Below are 15,615 nucleotides of genomic sequence, written 5' to 3' on the forward strand. Positions count from 1 at the left end.
GTTTTCCCCGCAGGCTCAGGAATTCCAGGCAGGCAGCCCTGTCTGAATGGTGCTCACTGTCCTTGCCCGGTGCCAGGCACATATATATTTGTTGGATGCAGGGCCATATATGTGAATAAATGAAAGAAGAGTGAATGAATGACTAAAGACTGAATGGAGAGGACCAAAGGGCTTAGGCCACACCCCCGCCCCCTCTGATTTAATTAATGACTAATCTGGAATTTCAGCATTAAGCAGGAAAGGTGTGGTGGTGTGTGTGGGGTGGGGGGGTTATCCAGAAAGCCTCTGCAATCACACCAATTAGGCGACTTAGAGAGAGGTTAAACGCTCGGAAACCAGTCAAAGCGAATCAAAGGCAGCCCGCGGAGGCTCGGAAGAACACTTACCTGCACTATCTGTGTGGCTCTTATTGGCTGTGGTTTTCATCATTTTCTCGCTGAATAAAAGAAAAAGAGAGTCAGCTAGACAGTTTCCAAAATGCCTTTTTTTTTTTTTGCCCCTTCCATTCACTATTCTAAGCAATTAGCAGCAGCTAGTGATGGTATCAAGCAATGAGGGTATTTTAAGCATCAGCATCACTATTGGCCGGGATGGAAGAAGCTTTCCACCACCGCGGGTGGAATGCAGCTGAGCAGCGCTCATGACTCTCAGATGGGGCGGACGTGGAGACGGGTGGATGGCGCTCACAGGCACGGCGCGGTGGTCTGTGAAGCCACATGCACTGGGAAGCCCGTTTACCCTTCTTGGGCCAAAGTGTTACCTTCGACCAAGAATTACCAGAAGGAAAAAACAAACAAACAAACAAACCATGATTCAGAGAGATGGGGATATTGTCAGCCTTGAAATGATTACAAGAAGAACGGATTTGAATGAATGGATTATCGTCATGATTAAAGAGAAACAGATTGAATTATTTTTCATTGGTTTGCTTTCTTCTTTTTACCTAGACGCATCTTTGCTATTACTTGTAATGGGCCCTTTAAAAAGCGCCGACTGAACAAGGCCAGTTAAACTGGCAATCTGTTTCTCCATGGCTTGCATCCTCTCTCTGTAAAACAAGAGAATGGTTTGTTAAAGCTATATTGACTTTCAGACTCGTTTGTCTAGGTGAATGATCACCTGAGGGTTATAAAATGCACCACCCGGTAGGCTGCCAAAGTTCACCCCATCCTGGCTCGCGGAACATGAAGAGCCTACAAACTCTGCTGGGTTCAAGATTCGATGATCAGAGTTTAATATTAACCCAATGATCTCCCTGAAAAAAAAAAAAGAAAAAAACCACCAGACAGATGAGCGAGCACAGGCCTCCTGGGAAACTGAAAAGGGCCTCTTTCGGAAAGGACTCTGTTTGCCCGGAGTGTTTCTGTGACTTTCTGCCCTGCTCTCGCAATTTTCTCTCTGGCACCAGTGTCCTAGGCTAGGCCAGCTGTGGCCCAGTGGCCCAGACTTCCAAGCTGTCCTTGTTGGCGGGGAGGCTGCCGCCTGGTTTTGGTGTCAGTGATGGAGATGTTTGCCGAGTGTGGAGTGCTAACTGTTTCACAGCCCAAGAGCGATGCAAATGGGTGTCTCCGAAGGGAAAACAGGACTGGAATTACTGTCTGACTTGGGGGAAGGAGATGCTCAATCGAACGTCGTAGGAACCTTAACCTGGAGGCTTTCACAGGATCCAGCAGGAAGACAAATATCCCTGACAACTTGACCATCTCAAGACACAAGGGAAAAAATCCCCCCAATTAGATACTGTGCCTCTCTGTTCAGGGCTCTCTGAGGCTACGGCACAATTAGTTTGGCTTTTCAAATAGGCTCACATTTCTGTGCCCTGGACAATGGCAGTTTCGCAGAACTATGCCCGTTATTTTCATCACGTGATAAAAACGCCACCACAACATAGTGACTCTCCTGACCGAGGGTGAGTGGGCAGCACAGATGTCACTGCATGTGAATTCAAGTACACTTATGTGGTAGTTTAGAACAAGACAAGGGAGAGAGCGGAGAACAGTTTGAATGGCGGGGGGGGGACCTCGCCTGCCAGTGTATCCCCTCAGCAGGTGTCACGGCAGGGGTCGGCTCCAGACAGAGAAGTGACCCCACTCTTCACCGCGGGTCCCCACCCCACAGGCCCCTGGGAGTGTTAGCAACGGTGATTCCTGTACTACAGAGAGTATATTCACACATCATGGCTTTTAAAAACAAGCCAACCTCTTTATCTGGTACCCCATGGAAAAAATCATGGCAGTCTGTTCTTTCACTAGAAAAAAAAAAAATAACTGGTTAAGTTGGACTTACTTGAGAGATGACGTATCTGTATCTCAAACTTCTCAAGGGTAATTTTGTCTGTACACAAACCTTTGGCCTTGCGAGTATAACCCTCAGTGCCATATGAAACACTGAGCTTAATTTCACAATTACGAGTTTCTGACTTCACAATTCCATTCATTTTCGTTAGTTTAAAATGGATGGTCTGACACAATCCTGAGTTTCTTGGATGTAAGTCATGCAGTCTGAATAGTTACAGGTTGTAAACACAGTAAGGAAAAAATATTCAACTGATGTGCTAAATAAATAGTAGATCTCTCTGTTCTACTGGTCGGGGGAGAAGAAATTGCAAATAGAGTGGAAATTCCATGGAGTGACTTTCCAGTTGTTTCCAGGCAGAGTAGTAAAGGCTAAACTTCTGAGCTGCAGTGTTTTGAGTCTTACCTGTGCTTTTGGCCTCCTCTCTGCCGTAAGACAGTGCATGTGCCAAACAGAGAACTTAGTAAGAAATTCTAATCAAGAAATCAGGTTAGGAAACTTCCAATGGAAATCCCAAGTTTATCAGACCCAAGGGGCAAAAGAAAAGATGGTGGTGGTCGATCATGCTGCCTGCCACGTGGGAGACACAGACTTAGACAAATGGGCTCTTGGGAAACGAATGACACCCATGCAGATCTGCTGAGCACCAGAAGGAAGTTGTCCAGTGCCCCCGTTCTTCCCACGGTAATGCAGGAGTCAAGCTCATGACCCTGAGTGGAGGGGCGTTTGGAGGCCCTTGAGACGGTACTAGTTCACTGCTCTTATTCAATCCTAGGCAAATGCAAAGGATCCCTCCCTCCCTCCCTTCATCCCTTCCTTCCTTAAGTGGCATGACATTTTTAGAGTCTAGGCAGCTTTGGTTAGGAAATGGCTTAAAGGAGTCTGTGAAGCTGGAGTGTGGGATAGGAAGGCACGGTGACAACCTAACCAGACACAGATGACAGCAATGTTGAGAACTACAACTATAACTATAAATCTACAACTATAAATCTACAACTATAGAGAACCAATGAGAATCCGACAGGAGGAAACGGCAGAAGGGATTCCAACATTGGCTCGAGGTGCAACCTTGATTAGGGCTCAGTCAGTGGTCTTTCTGATCACTCTGGTCAACAGCTTTCATGACCCAGTTTAACAAAGGAGGGCAGCAGCATTAAAAACCAAGCAAACCACCTGAATCATTCCAGGGTCAGAACACTGCTCTCGAAACTGACTCATCACCATGGGTCCTCTCCATATGGGCGTCCACAGGGCTTCATACATGCCTTTGGCTTTGTCCTCAGCTCAATGGGTACTTGGCTTCTCACTGGGCTTCCCCGGACAGTGGTTTTAGGATGCAGACAAACACGACACCCAAATCTCCCTCCACTCTTCCTTCCTCATCAGACATGATGTTGACATAATCACAGAACTGCCTGGGATAAGAGTTCGAATGCTCTGGAGCGAAGCCCTATACTCGGTCCTACACACACACTTGGTTCTCCCTTTCTCTCTCTGAGGACGGTTGTGAACACTCCCTGTGTGACCTCCTTTGGGCTATGTCACTGGTGGGGCCACCAGGAAGGAGACATGATTTGTCAGAGCCTTGAGAGTTCAGAACACTTGAGCCTGACAGCCGAGGGGGGCCAACTCTCCCCCATTGTCCAGGGAACAGCACGGCCGGCACGTGACCGGGGCATGTGATCATACACGTATGTTCCACTGCCTCGGCCAAAACCACTTGATAAAAATACAATTCTTTTGACACATGGTAATGAGAAATCTTTTCCCCTCCTATTTAATCATCAAAGTGTTTCTGGTTTCAGGATTCATTTGAGGGAGATTATCTGATTTATAAATTCATAAATAAGATTGTCTTTCCATTTCATGGTCGGTAATCTGGAAACAATTTTATGGTTTAACTAAATTACAGCAACTGGAAATTTATGCAGCCTTCTCCCATGATGAAATGTTATGAAGTACGTTTTAATGTGAAAAGGAAAAAAGAGAAATGCAGCGGAAGACGAGAAATTAAATACGACCCTGTCTTTTGTTGCAGTGGCAATCCTGTATGATAACCAACAGAGTATTAAAGGTGCTTCAGCCAATTCTTGCCAATATTGCTTGGCTTAAGGTATTTCAGAACTGGTCTAATTACTGTTGAAAAGATGGTTTAAAAGTGATTTCATAAGCCATTTTGTATCATTCCATAAACCATATTTATGTGATTAGTATGTATGGTTAACTAGTCATTTAGTGCCATAAGTCAGCCCGGCTGAATGCATCTTCTTGGGGCCCAAGCATCATATTAATAAAAAATTCAAGTCCAATCCAGGGAAAGTGCTGATTCCAGTATTTGAATTCCTTCTGCTACAACCAGCTTTCCTGGTAAGCCCGTGTCCGCCTGTGATGCATGGTCTGCTGTCTTCAGAGTGCCGGGAAGGAAAGAGTCTGCATTTGTGGGGAATATGTTTATCCAATAACTCCATTTATCCAACTTTTGGATTCAAATTTTCACCTTCAACATTTTTTGACCAGGGACTTGTCTCTGTGCTGACCAAGGCCTCATTAAACCCAAATTAAGTCCTTATCATTGAATATCTAAGTAAGTTAATGGCTATTAAAAAACAAGTCCGCGCCATAACAACTAGGAGGCTGGTAATTCTATAATGAATCCCTAAGGATATGTTTTTAAATATCCAAAAGTGTCAGGGAGCTGAGGGAAACTACTCGGCCGAGCTGCTGTGATCAGCCCTGGGGCGTGGCAGCACTCGCCTTCCAAACCAGTTACCAACGCTGAAACCCACTGGTGCGGGATAGTCAGTAATGCCGACGGCTTCGGGGGGCTGGCCTTCAGGGGGTGCTTCCAGGGGGCCCATCAATTCATTTCCAGTTCTGATATTTTGTGATTATTTCTTTTTTTTTGTCTGGCTCCTGATCATTCCCTGTCATCTCTCTCCCCCCAGAAAGTCATAAATGGCCGACAAGTCATCAGCAAACGTTTTAAAGCACTTACCATGTGGCTAGGCACAGAATAAGCTGTTGCGGACACGGCAGTGAATGAAGTATCATCATTCCTTTCTCAGAGTCACTTTTTTTTTGTTTGTTTCTGGGAGAAAATCTAAGTGAACTAAAACCCCTTAGTCTTGGCAGGGCCAAAGGCATTTTCCAGAATTGAGTAGCTAACAGGCTTACAGCTAGGCTATGCCCTTGTTTGCTCATGCCCTGATTCTCTGGTATGAGGCAGGGGACAAAAAACCCAAAGTAATTAAAGTCACTGTTTTCAGAAGAGTTCAACAGAACACAGGAATTCAAATGATCTGAATTTGTGGTAAAGCTTCAAATAGGACTCTGAGCAATGAATTTTCTATTTCTGCCTGATGTTAACCTATTGGTGAAAGAACTGTATAACGAAAAACATTCCTCCGAAAACTCCCAATCAATTTAACTTCTCACTGAAACGTCTAGATTTATTGAAGAGACACTGATGGCGTGGGCAGTAACTGCAGGTGCCATGTTTTTTTTACACACTAAGGTCGCATGCAACCAGGTCTGGCACTTTCTCTTGTGTTCTCAGTCCTTAGACAAAAACTGTATACAAAGGGTCACGAAGAAATGTCATTGATATATGTTAAGAAAAAAAAAGATGAAGAAGATAGCAGGAGGGGAAGAATGAAGGGGGGAAATCGGAGCGGGAGACGAACCATGAGAGACGATGGACTCTGAAAAACAAACTGAGGGTTCTAGAGGGGAGGGGGGTGGGGGGATGGGTTAGCCAGGTGATGGGTATTAAAGAGGGCACGTTCTGCATGGAGCACTGGGTGTTATACGCCAACAATGAATCATGGAACATTACATCAAAAACTAATGATGTAATGTATGGTGACTAACATAACAATAAAACAATTAAAAAAAAAGAAATGTCATTGATAACACTGACCTTGAAGGCTGCTATCTCCCCCCCCCCCAAACCCCCCCACCCCCCCATCCTCTGCTCATGGAGAAGGAAGGCTGGGTATGTTCTATGTTTCCTATTACCGCTTCAGCCCATTGTTCTGTCCGGCCGCTCAACATCTGCCATCTTCTGAATTCTGACTTACTCATCTGCAAATGCCCTACCAGCATCTCGGTTATTCCCACATTCTTGGAGGACTTCAGCATGGAAAGCCAGCCTCCGCTCTGTCACATTCCAATTCATCATCTCTTAGAGCTTCAACATCCACTCAGGTAACCCTTTCAAAAGTTGGCCATTACAAGACCCTTGACTCTTCTTCACAGACATACTCTGACCTTCAATTCTCACTCGGTATGGTTGTACTGCCTAGATCTGAAAGTCCAGCTTTTCCCCGAGTCAAGAAAGAAACAATGACCGAAGCAAAGATGTTCACCTGGAATGGTCTGCATTTTACTGAAGATAAGCACATCAATGACGTCTGTAAAGAAACAGGCGAAAAATGGAGCCCCATTTATAAGGATTCGGGGAAAAAAAGCTGCTTCTAATCTTTCTTCATAAATTCACTGAGGCACTGAAAAAATGAAAGTTCATGATGAGATGTGAAGAGAGAATGCTGTGTTCTTGGAATAAACAGTTCTTCACATATTAGCTTGTAACTGATGCCGTTCCCCGAAAGGACTCATGTGACATTTGACTGCCAACAACTCCAGCGATCACTTGTGTGTGAGCACTGTGATGGGCACTGAGGGCAAATGCTACCGGTCTTTCTTGCTGACCCCAGGCTTCGGATGACCCGGCTGGGGGGTGAGGGCTGGGCACAGCTGGCTGGGTTCTAGGAGGTGCGTGTACTCCTAGTGGTCAGGTGCCCCTGGATGACGGACACAGAGGGTCAGCTGGGGAAGAGCAACTCCTCCTAGAAGCAGACATGTGAATGAAGCCAAAAAGGATAGGATTTAGCAGAGGGAGAAGGGGGAGGAGAAGAGAGAACAGTGCTCTAGGGCAAGGGCAGAGGAATTAGACTAAGAACATTTAATGGGAGCAACAATTCTGGAGCAGGAATTAATCTAGATTTGTTCTCTGGCTCCAGAGGCGGGCAGGGACAGGGTAAGGAGACCAGGTAGGAGGCCACGGTCGCAGATCAGGTAAGAGGGGTCGTGGCTCGCACCCATGTGGCACCAGGGGAGCTCGAGAACGAGGGCTGGAGTCAGGGACAGCATTCTCTGGGTGTCCAAGTAGGGAGCGTGAGAGACAGCAATCAAGAGGACACCAAGGCTTCTGACCCAAGTAAGGGATGAACGAAGCCGTCGTGTCTGAGATGCATACCCGAGACAAGAAGATAGCTTCTCCAGACACATGGGGCTCGAACTGACCCGCAGCCGGCCACAGGGAGAGACAAAGCTGCACTCCTATGCCACTTCATGAATGTCTCCAAGCTGCCGCTTCCTCAACCGTCCAAGGAGGATCACAACAGCCTCCCCTGTCCCACGGGGCTGTCCTCCCACAGAGGCGTGGAAATGAGGACGAGAGAGAAAGTGTACGGCCAAGTACACTGTCACCTGAGGGTCATGAGGGATGTGCAAGGCTTCCTTTCCTCCCCTGGGCTTCATCCGTCCAACAAATATTGTTCTGGCATCGACCGTGTGCCAGGCACAGATCCAGGAGCTGGGGATGTGGCGGTGAATAAAGCGAAGGGCTTGCCCTCATGGAGCTTACATTCCAGGGGGTGAGGGGAAGGGTACAGCAAACGAAGGAAGTGGAGAATTACATATATGTAAGCATATAAACATATGTGTATGCTCTTATATAGAAATAGGTATTTAATTATACCATTTTGTGTGTGCATGTGTGTACGTGTGCATGTGTGTGCAGACAGCCAGTAAAGGCCTCACTGAGCTGACGTTGTTGGAGTAAAAGCCTTGATGTTGGTGAGAAGCCAATAATCAGGCAGACAGCGGCCAGAAGAAGGCACGAGGCAGAGGAAGAGCAAGTGCAAAGTCCCAGAGGTAGGAAAGGTCCAACACGTTCACACACAGGAAGCCAGGGAATGAGGAGCTGGAGATCGGTTACGTGAAAGGCTGAATGAACTTCTGGCACGCAGAGGAACCGGGGCCTTCAAAGGTTGGCACCCCTTGTTAAATAGAGGTGCCAATTTCCTTACGCCCAACACTCCAAGAGTATACCATGTCTGAAATGCGGCCAGACTTAGGATTCTAGAATTACAGAATTTTCTGGTTGGAAGGAACTTATTTAGGCCCCACAGTTTGCCTTCCATTCTGGGTTAGTGATCTTGACAAGCAAAAAAAAAAAAAAAAAAAAGGCGTGGCAGGCCCCACGGGTCACGTTAAGCTCAGCCGCACCCAGCTCCGTGCTCCCAGGAGAACAATCATGCCTTGCTGTTTCAACAGCATTCTGCCCAGCACAGCAAATGGGCCTGGGAGTTCTCCAGGTAGCCTCAAAGCTAGTTCACAACTTGCTTTCCAGGTCGGCTATTCTGGCTGGGACCAGAATACAGTCCCAAGTCAGACATAAGGACACACAGTCTCTCAGATCCCAACAGCCAGATCCAATGGCGCTGCAGAATGGAGCCATGGACTGCTCTTATTTATAGAACTTCCCAGTTCACTCCCATGTTCATTTAAGCAGATCCATCGAGAGGTCATACTACCATCCCCGTTACAGCGAAGGGTATGGAGGTTTAGCCGGGCAGGGGCTCTCCCAAGTACACACAGCAAGTTCACCTGCAAACCCCCGCATCTTGTGCTCCCTGCCTCACATAGTGACTCACCATCTGGGGAGAGGCGCTCCATTTCCCGGGAGACGAGAACCTTCACTCCCCAGAATGAGCCTACACCCTGGCTTGTGCAATCACCTATTTTGCATTTTCTTTCTCTTCCCCGAGGGTAATGTTTCATATTCATGCTCTGGAAGTGACATCGTGGATTTTGTACAGGTACAAACCAGTATGAATAGCCGTTCATTCATGTTCCAGCTACCTGACCAGGGGCGTCATTTACCTTCTAACAAGAGATGGTGTCGGAGGTGATGGAGAGATGGTCTCTTGAGTGGTCCTATGGGAGCTATGGAAATAAGCTCTCCACTCCCACCTGCTTTTGATCTGGAAAAACCTTAGTGTGAACTCAAAAGATACCGACTCAGGAGAAAGAAGAAAGACATTTCCTATAGTTGGCCTCCCTCGTGTCCTTTTGTATTTTGTCTTCTTAGATATTTGGGTTTACTGGAGGAGTTAGGGACATATTGTTTTTATTACAAAGACAGAGAAAATATTGAAACAGTTTGATAGTGAAAACATCATTCGGCTGGAGGAGCTCCAGACACTGGGCCTTTGGGAAATCTCCTGTCTGTTTCTCTTTTAAAGTGAGCGATTAGCACAGTGGTCTCTAAGACCCCGTCAGCTCTGAAGATGGCCGGGGAGGGAGAGGAAGTATTTACTACTCATACCAGTTGGCCCTACACGAGTGTAGTGGGCAATACAGACTTTTGAAGACCCGCAATTTTTGGAAGTTTGAATTAATGCTTAGACCTGGCAATATTTTTGAATCACTTCATTCATGAAAAATAAAACTTGGAAAACTCAAGTAAAGACAAGTGTAAATCTCCGTCCCAAGAGAGGCTAAAACATGGCCTGGACATCATGAGGAAGCTCCTGGGCCATCGGGCTACTGAGAGGAACCCCATCTTCAGGCCGGGCGGTAACCACACAGACTCTACACTGAGCTGCTCTTGCCATAGTTCAAGGAGGCAGAACCCATCCCTAAACATTTATTCCTCTTCTCTTTGAAGAAGGCAAGGGAAGGGGATTATCTGAATCACACAGTATTTAGGTTACTCTGGCTTTGCTGCTGGCTTCAGACCTAAGGCATTGGATTGACAGCACCTCGTGAATATTCAAAGGAGATACAGGGGTGCATTTTAATTTCATCTAATTAGTGACAGATGATGGCTTTCCCTTTTAAGAAACTGGTTTGTTTAAAGTAACACAGACCTTGTGGCATTCATTCCACCGGTATTTCCGATAGACTATCCCTTGTGGAAGAGCAGAGCTATCTTCATAAATTTGTCAGTTGGTTAAGTATCATGTTTACCAGTCAGCTCTTGCCTGAATCCGGCAGCCTAAGGAATGACACGTGAATATTACTTGACCATAAAGCTAGATTCCCGGGCATGAAGTAATAATTCAATTGATCAGCAGTGATTTGACTTCTGAGACCAGCAGAGCATCATATCTAGGTGCCATGTGTATAGTACCAGAATGGCAGAAATACAGCAAATTTGGGATAGAGATCGGTCTGTCTTTCCAAATGACATCCTTTGATTTCATTGTGTATATCCCTTGAATTGTAGTCCATTCCGACATTCTCATGAAAGCTCCCAGACCAGCGCAAGTTCGGGACAGGGCTCTTTTTTTTTTTCTGAATTCATAGCAATTACTGTCTGTGTCACTTCTTTTGAATTAATTATGTACAAGCAGTCCCCAGATTATGACAGCCTTGTAATTGAAAAGTTTACTTGTACTTTCATTGTTTAGAACTTGGAATAAATGGTGGTTGGGTTTCCAGCTGGTCCGCGGAAGCCTCTTCAACCTACAGTGTATTATTAGTGCAATCATTGTTCCTCATTGTTTTCAAGAAAAAACGTGTCGTGACTTTCCAGCTGGACGTGGAGATGTGGATAACAGATCTCCCCCCTGGAGCTCCAGCCTCAGGGAAGGACACTTCCCTCCCTTAGTGACCTGGCATGGTGTCCTCCCTTCTCTTTGCTTCACTAGGAGACGGTGACAAGAAGAGCATCCCTGGGCTTCACCCATGAATGAAATCCTACTGCTGTGGTTGTTCCTACGAGACAGCTGTTAGCCTGCATTTTTAGCTCAGAAGCTTCCTGTCCTTAACCATGGCATTGCTTATAGGTTTGCATCATGCTTTTAATGTTTTATGACTGTCTTCCCAGTTTATATCCCTTGTGCATGGGGACCACATCGAGGTTTCTCTTATGCTGTAAAGCATCCAGCCCACAGCTCGACACTTAAGAGGGGCTCAATAAACATTTATTGATTCATAATTAGAGCTACGTGGGAAAGCAGTTCAGACAAGAGCTGAGCCAGTCAGGCACTGTTAGGCAGCAAAACGGATGACCTAGTAACGTCAGCGCTACCTGGTTAGGTAGCCCCGTCATCAATCATATAGCTCAGGCGCAGTTAAAAGGATGCCGTAATCCTGGCTTGTCTTTTTTCCTCCCGGACCCAAGAAGAAATGTCACTCTGACTGCTCTCCTGAAATGGATTTTAAAGGGGCTTGGATATTCTAAGCATTCTACCTTGGATCTTTAAGCCCAGCTAATTCTCTTCTCTGTTCACACTTAGTTTTATCCTCTCCACAGCCCCCACCTGCTTTATGTTCTTCCTGGGGGTATGCTTGACAATTTGTCTCCTTGCTTCTTTAGGTACAATCTGGTCCTAGCCATCTCTCTGTACTGATCTCTGTTTAGTAGCATGTAGTAGAGTGTTTTGCTCAAAGTAGGAACACACAACTACTTACCATATGGAACATACGGCGCTTAATTGTAATGAGTTGTTCCAGCCCATGAGGTAGATGTTATTATTATAATACCTATTTTACAGATAAGCGAACTGAGGCAGAGATTCAGTAACTTGTCAAAGGTCTCCACTGCTAGCAAGTGTTAGAACTGGGACTTGAACCCAGGCAGTCTGGCTTTGGAGTTCACGTTCATCAACACTGCACATTGCTGCCCCTCAATAAATGGTTGGTCACAGATGGATTGAATCAAAGGTAATAATAGCAAGTTCTCAGAATAATGAAGTTGCTTTACCAAGAGGTGAAGGGCACAATTCGGGTAACGATTGTCAAGATCCATCTTTTAAGAATGTCACAATTTATATTATTTGAGTGTGGGGTACTCTTTCACTTCTCTACTTCATTAAGTAGGAAAAGTCCAAATTTCCTCTAGAGCGGTGCTTCTCAAACAGGAGCATTTGCGTCTGCCCCCCACCACAGGGGGCACATTTGACAATGTCTGGAGACATTTTGATTGTCATGACTAGGGCAGGGTTGGGGGCAGGTTGCTACCGGCATCTTAGTGGAGAAGAAGCTAGAGACACCACTAAACATACTTCAAAGCACAGGAGAGCCCCTCCACCTGGCAAACAATAAATTATCCGGCCCAAAATATCAACAGGTGCAGAAGTTAAGAAACCTTGTTCTAGAAAGATCCCAAGTCTAACCACTTAGGAGGCCTCTGATGTGGCTCACTTTTGACTATACACTCAGAAAAGGAAAAAAAAAAAACATTAATTTTAGGATAAAGCATTGTTTGAAAATCTTCAAAGGTCCGCCAGTCACTGTGAACATTTTTCAATGACATAAATCTGAATTTAGACTTTCATTCAGTCGATTGTTCAATCAAGGATGCATCCCACCCCTCAAAGCTACCAACAGAATTACATGTAATCCTGCTCCAGTAAGAAAGTGACTTGATGAACAACAGTAGCACGCAGGCTTCCTCCTGTATACAGAAGCTTCTTTCCTCTTCTGAGGGGCTTCTCTAAATTGGAGAATTCTTAGAAATTATGATGTGATCTCATATGGCTTTTCTTTCGCCAGATAGAGGTGTCGAGGCGAGGCAAGGCAAGAATTTGCTCTCTCCAGTGGACTCTTGACTCATTTGTGGAATTTAGCTATCGTAGATGTGGAATGATGTAAAAATATGATCTCAGTTCAAGTTTACCATGTCTTGAACAACATTACATTAGGAGGAATCTGTTATACATCTGGAAAGGGAGCTATTAGTCACTTTGCAATGAGCATTCTTGAATTTCAATAAAGATATTTTACGTTATAGGATCCAAACTATAAATAGAAAGTAGCAAAACATAAATGCCCTAGATTTTTACAATTTTTAAGGGCTGTTTTATGTGCCATGAATAGAAATAACGATGCTATTTAATGAAGGAATTTTATAACCTAGGGAAGACAGAGCCTTACACACTGAGTCATCTGTCACACACTGTCCACCCCCCCCACCCCCAGCACTCCCTCACAGCCACGTGGGGCATTCTCTTCTTGGGGTCCCAGCTGAAGGAAAAATCTGGATAAAGCCACCTTCTCACTTGAGATCATTTTCTTTCTAGAAGCTCAGATATGAGAATTGCTATATTGAAAAAGTCAAAGTGGCTATAATCTGCTCCTTTAACCCCCAAATCCATGGCCATCTTGGGAGGAGAGCCCCACCGTCCTCTATGTTCTACTATACACATGATTTTTTCCCAGATCGTCTATATATAATTTGTCATCACTAGATGCTTTGTGGAAACGTCTTTGTAAGACAAGAGAAGTCAAATGTGTTAGATCAAGGCACATGACTAAATACAAGGATCAAGATGAAATTACTTCATCTTTAACTCTTCATTTTCAAGTCAACAGAGTTGTTATAAAATCATGCTCCCTGCCCCCCCCCCCTCCCCCCCCCCCAAAAAAAAAGCTACCGTTGGAGGTTTCCTAAGTACAGATGGGAAAGAAAGAATTTTCCTCTCTGATTTCAAACATCCTGCAGTTATTCGGGCTATTTCTTCTGAACAGCACCTGAATCCAGCAGGGCCCAAAAGAAAGCTGTGCTACAGATTTCTTAGTCCCCCTCCTGCGTTTTTGTAGCTTCACATTTTAGATGTAAAATTTCACTTGAGAGTTTCATAGAAAAAGCATTCTCAAGATTTATTTGCTGTTTAATAGTACGAAAGGGCGACGGAAATTGGTTTGGCGCTTTATAGGGCTCCGCACTCAAAATGTAGACTTTTAGGGGTTGAACTCTTAAAACACACCGATTAACTGTATCTAATAACAGCAGAGGCACAAACAATGGGCTCTGATTTTGTGCTTCAGTAATTGTTTCTGGCGCTCTCATTTTGAAAATTTTTTCTTTGCCATAGTACTCGCATTCATTTTTCAGAAACAAAATCTATCAAAGATGCTCTTTCTTTCCCCATTGCTGCATACTGTGCTAATATACTAGCTGGGGCAGTTATATTTTAAATGGCCTGTATATATTTAGCAGCATAATTATGCAAATGCTACCATGTTTATGACTGTAAATATCCTTCAGGAGCAGCTACTTAGCATCGAGTCCTGAAACAATTTCTTAAGAATTCTGGTTGAAGTGCTCAGAATTCACCCCTAAATTTACTTCTCTGCTGGGTGAAGGTGTGGCTCACAGGTCTCCCTCATCAGGTAGAATATTGCACAGTGGTAAAAAGTATGGATTCTTTGATATGGACATTCTATGCCACTTACGGGCTTTGTGACCTTGAGGAAGTACTTAACCTCTCTGAGCCTCAGTTTCTGCATCTGTAAACTAGGGATGATGAGGGGCACCTGGGTGGCAAAGTCGGTTGGGTGGCCAACTCTTGATTTGGCTCGGGTGATGATCTCGGGGTCCTGGGATCCAGCCCAGCATTGGGCTCCGCGCTCAGCTGGGAGTCTGCTTCAGGATTCTCTCTCTTTCACCCTCTGCCCCTCCCCCCATGTGCTTGCTCTCTCTCACTCAAATAAATAAATAAATCTTAAAAAAATCGGGATGATGATAGTATGTAGGTGATACTATCCTTTTGGCAAGAAATGGGGAATAGTGGTTCTAATAAAGTGCTGAGTCACTGAATATCCAGATCCTATTTCTTACATCCCTTCTGAATTCATAGATGACAACAGGTAAAATGCCTAACCTCTTTCAGACTCAGTTTCTTTGACTAGATTTTTATTATGTTGGCTTCTTTCAACCAATTTAGGCTAGATAAATTTCCTCTATCAAAATTAGCTCTCCTATTATTATATGAAATTTGGAGGGTCTTTAAAATGCACTGGGCTGGTAAGTTACATAAAAAAAGTGTGTATTAGAAAATAAATTTAAATACTCAGAGTGTCTCATTCCCTAGAAGATTTTTGCTGATCTCAGTTACCACTCCTGAGTGGGTATTAAATCTAAACCATCCTATTCTCATGCAAATTAATATTTATCACCCTAGATGACAGAGAGTGACACATTCTTTCCATTTCCCAAGGCCAGATGAGAAAGCAAAATTGCACTCCGTAAGGAAAAACACAAATTGCCATTTCAGACGTTAAAACTTGAACCACTCACTCCTTCTTTTCAGTGGCAGATCAATTATCATGAGCTCCTGATCTATTTGTCCAAATGTTTTCTGCTGATCACAATTTTCTTTCCTTTTGTTCGGATTTATACTAACGATGCCGCTGTTCGACCCACACTCTGCAGGCCCACACTGAGTGCGGTGTGTGTCTGCCCCCCCTTGGCATGGGTATTGGCCTGCGCCACTTGACCCCCATGGATTCAGAAACTCTTTG

The 15,615-nt window shown here is 44.8% G+C and overlaps 1 protein-coding gene across 4 annotated transcripts in view; it reads right to left on the reverse strand.

The window, feature by feature from the left end:
* KIAA1217 (KIAA1217 ortholog) overlaps positions 1-15,615 on the reverse strand; it is a 285,820-nt gene that overhangs the window by 45,502 nt on the left and 224,703 nt on the right. For 2 of the 4 annotated variants that reach the window (XM_044915529.1, XM_044915527.1), the window contains exons 7-8: positions 944-1,048; positions 387-436 (exon numbers count right to left, since the gene is read on the reverse strand). In XM_044915529.1, the coding sequence (XP_044771464.1) occupies positions 387-436; positions 944-1,048 (155 nt within the window). The remainder of the gene's footprint in view (positions 1-386; positions 437-943; positions 1,049-15,615) is intronic. The other 2 variants (XM_044915528.1, XM_044915530.1) reach the window with 1 other exon arrangement.

The sequence above is a fragment of the Neomonachus schauinslandi genome, chromosome 5, assembly GCF_002201575.2.
Source record: "Neomonachus schauinslandi chromosome 5, ASM220157v2, whole genome shotgun sequence".
Lineage (NCBI taxonomy): Eukaryota > Metazoa > Chordata > Mammalia > Carnivora > Phocidae > Neomonachus > Neomonachus schauinslandi.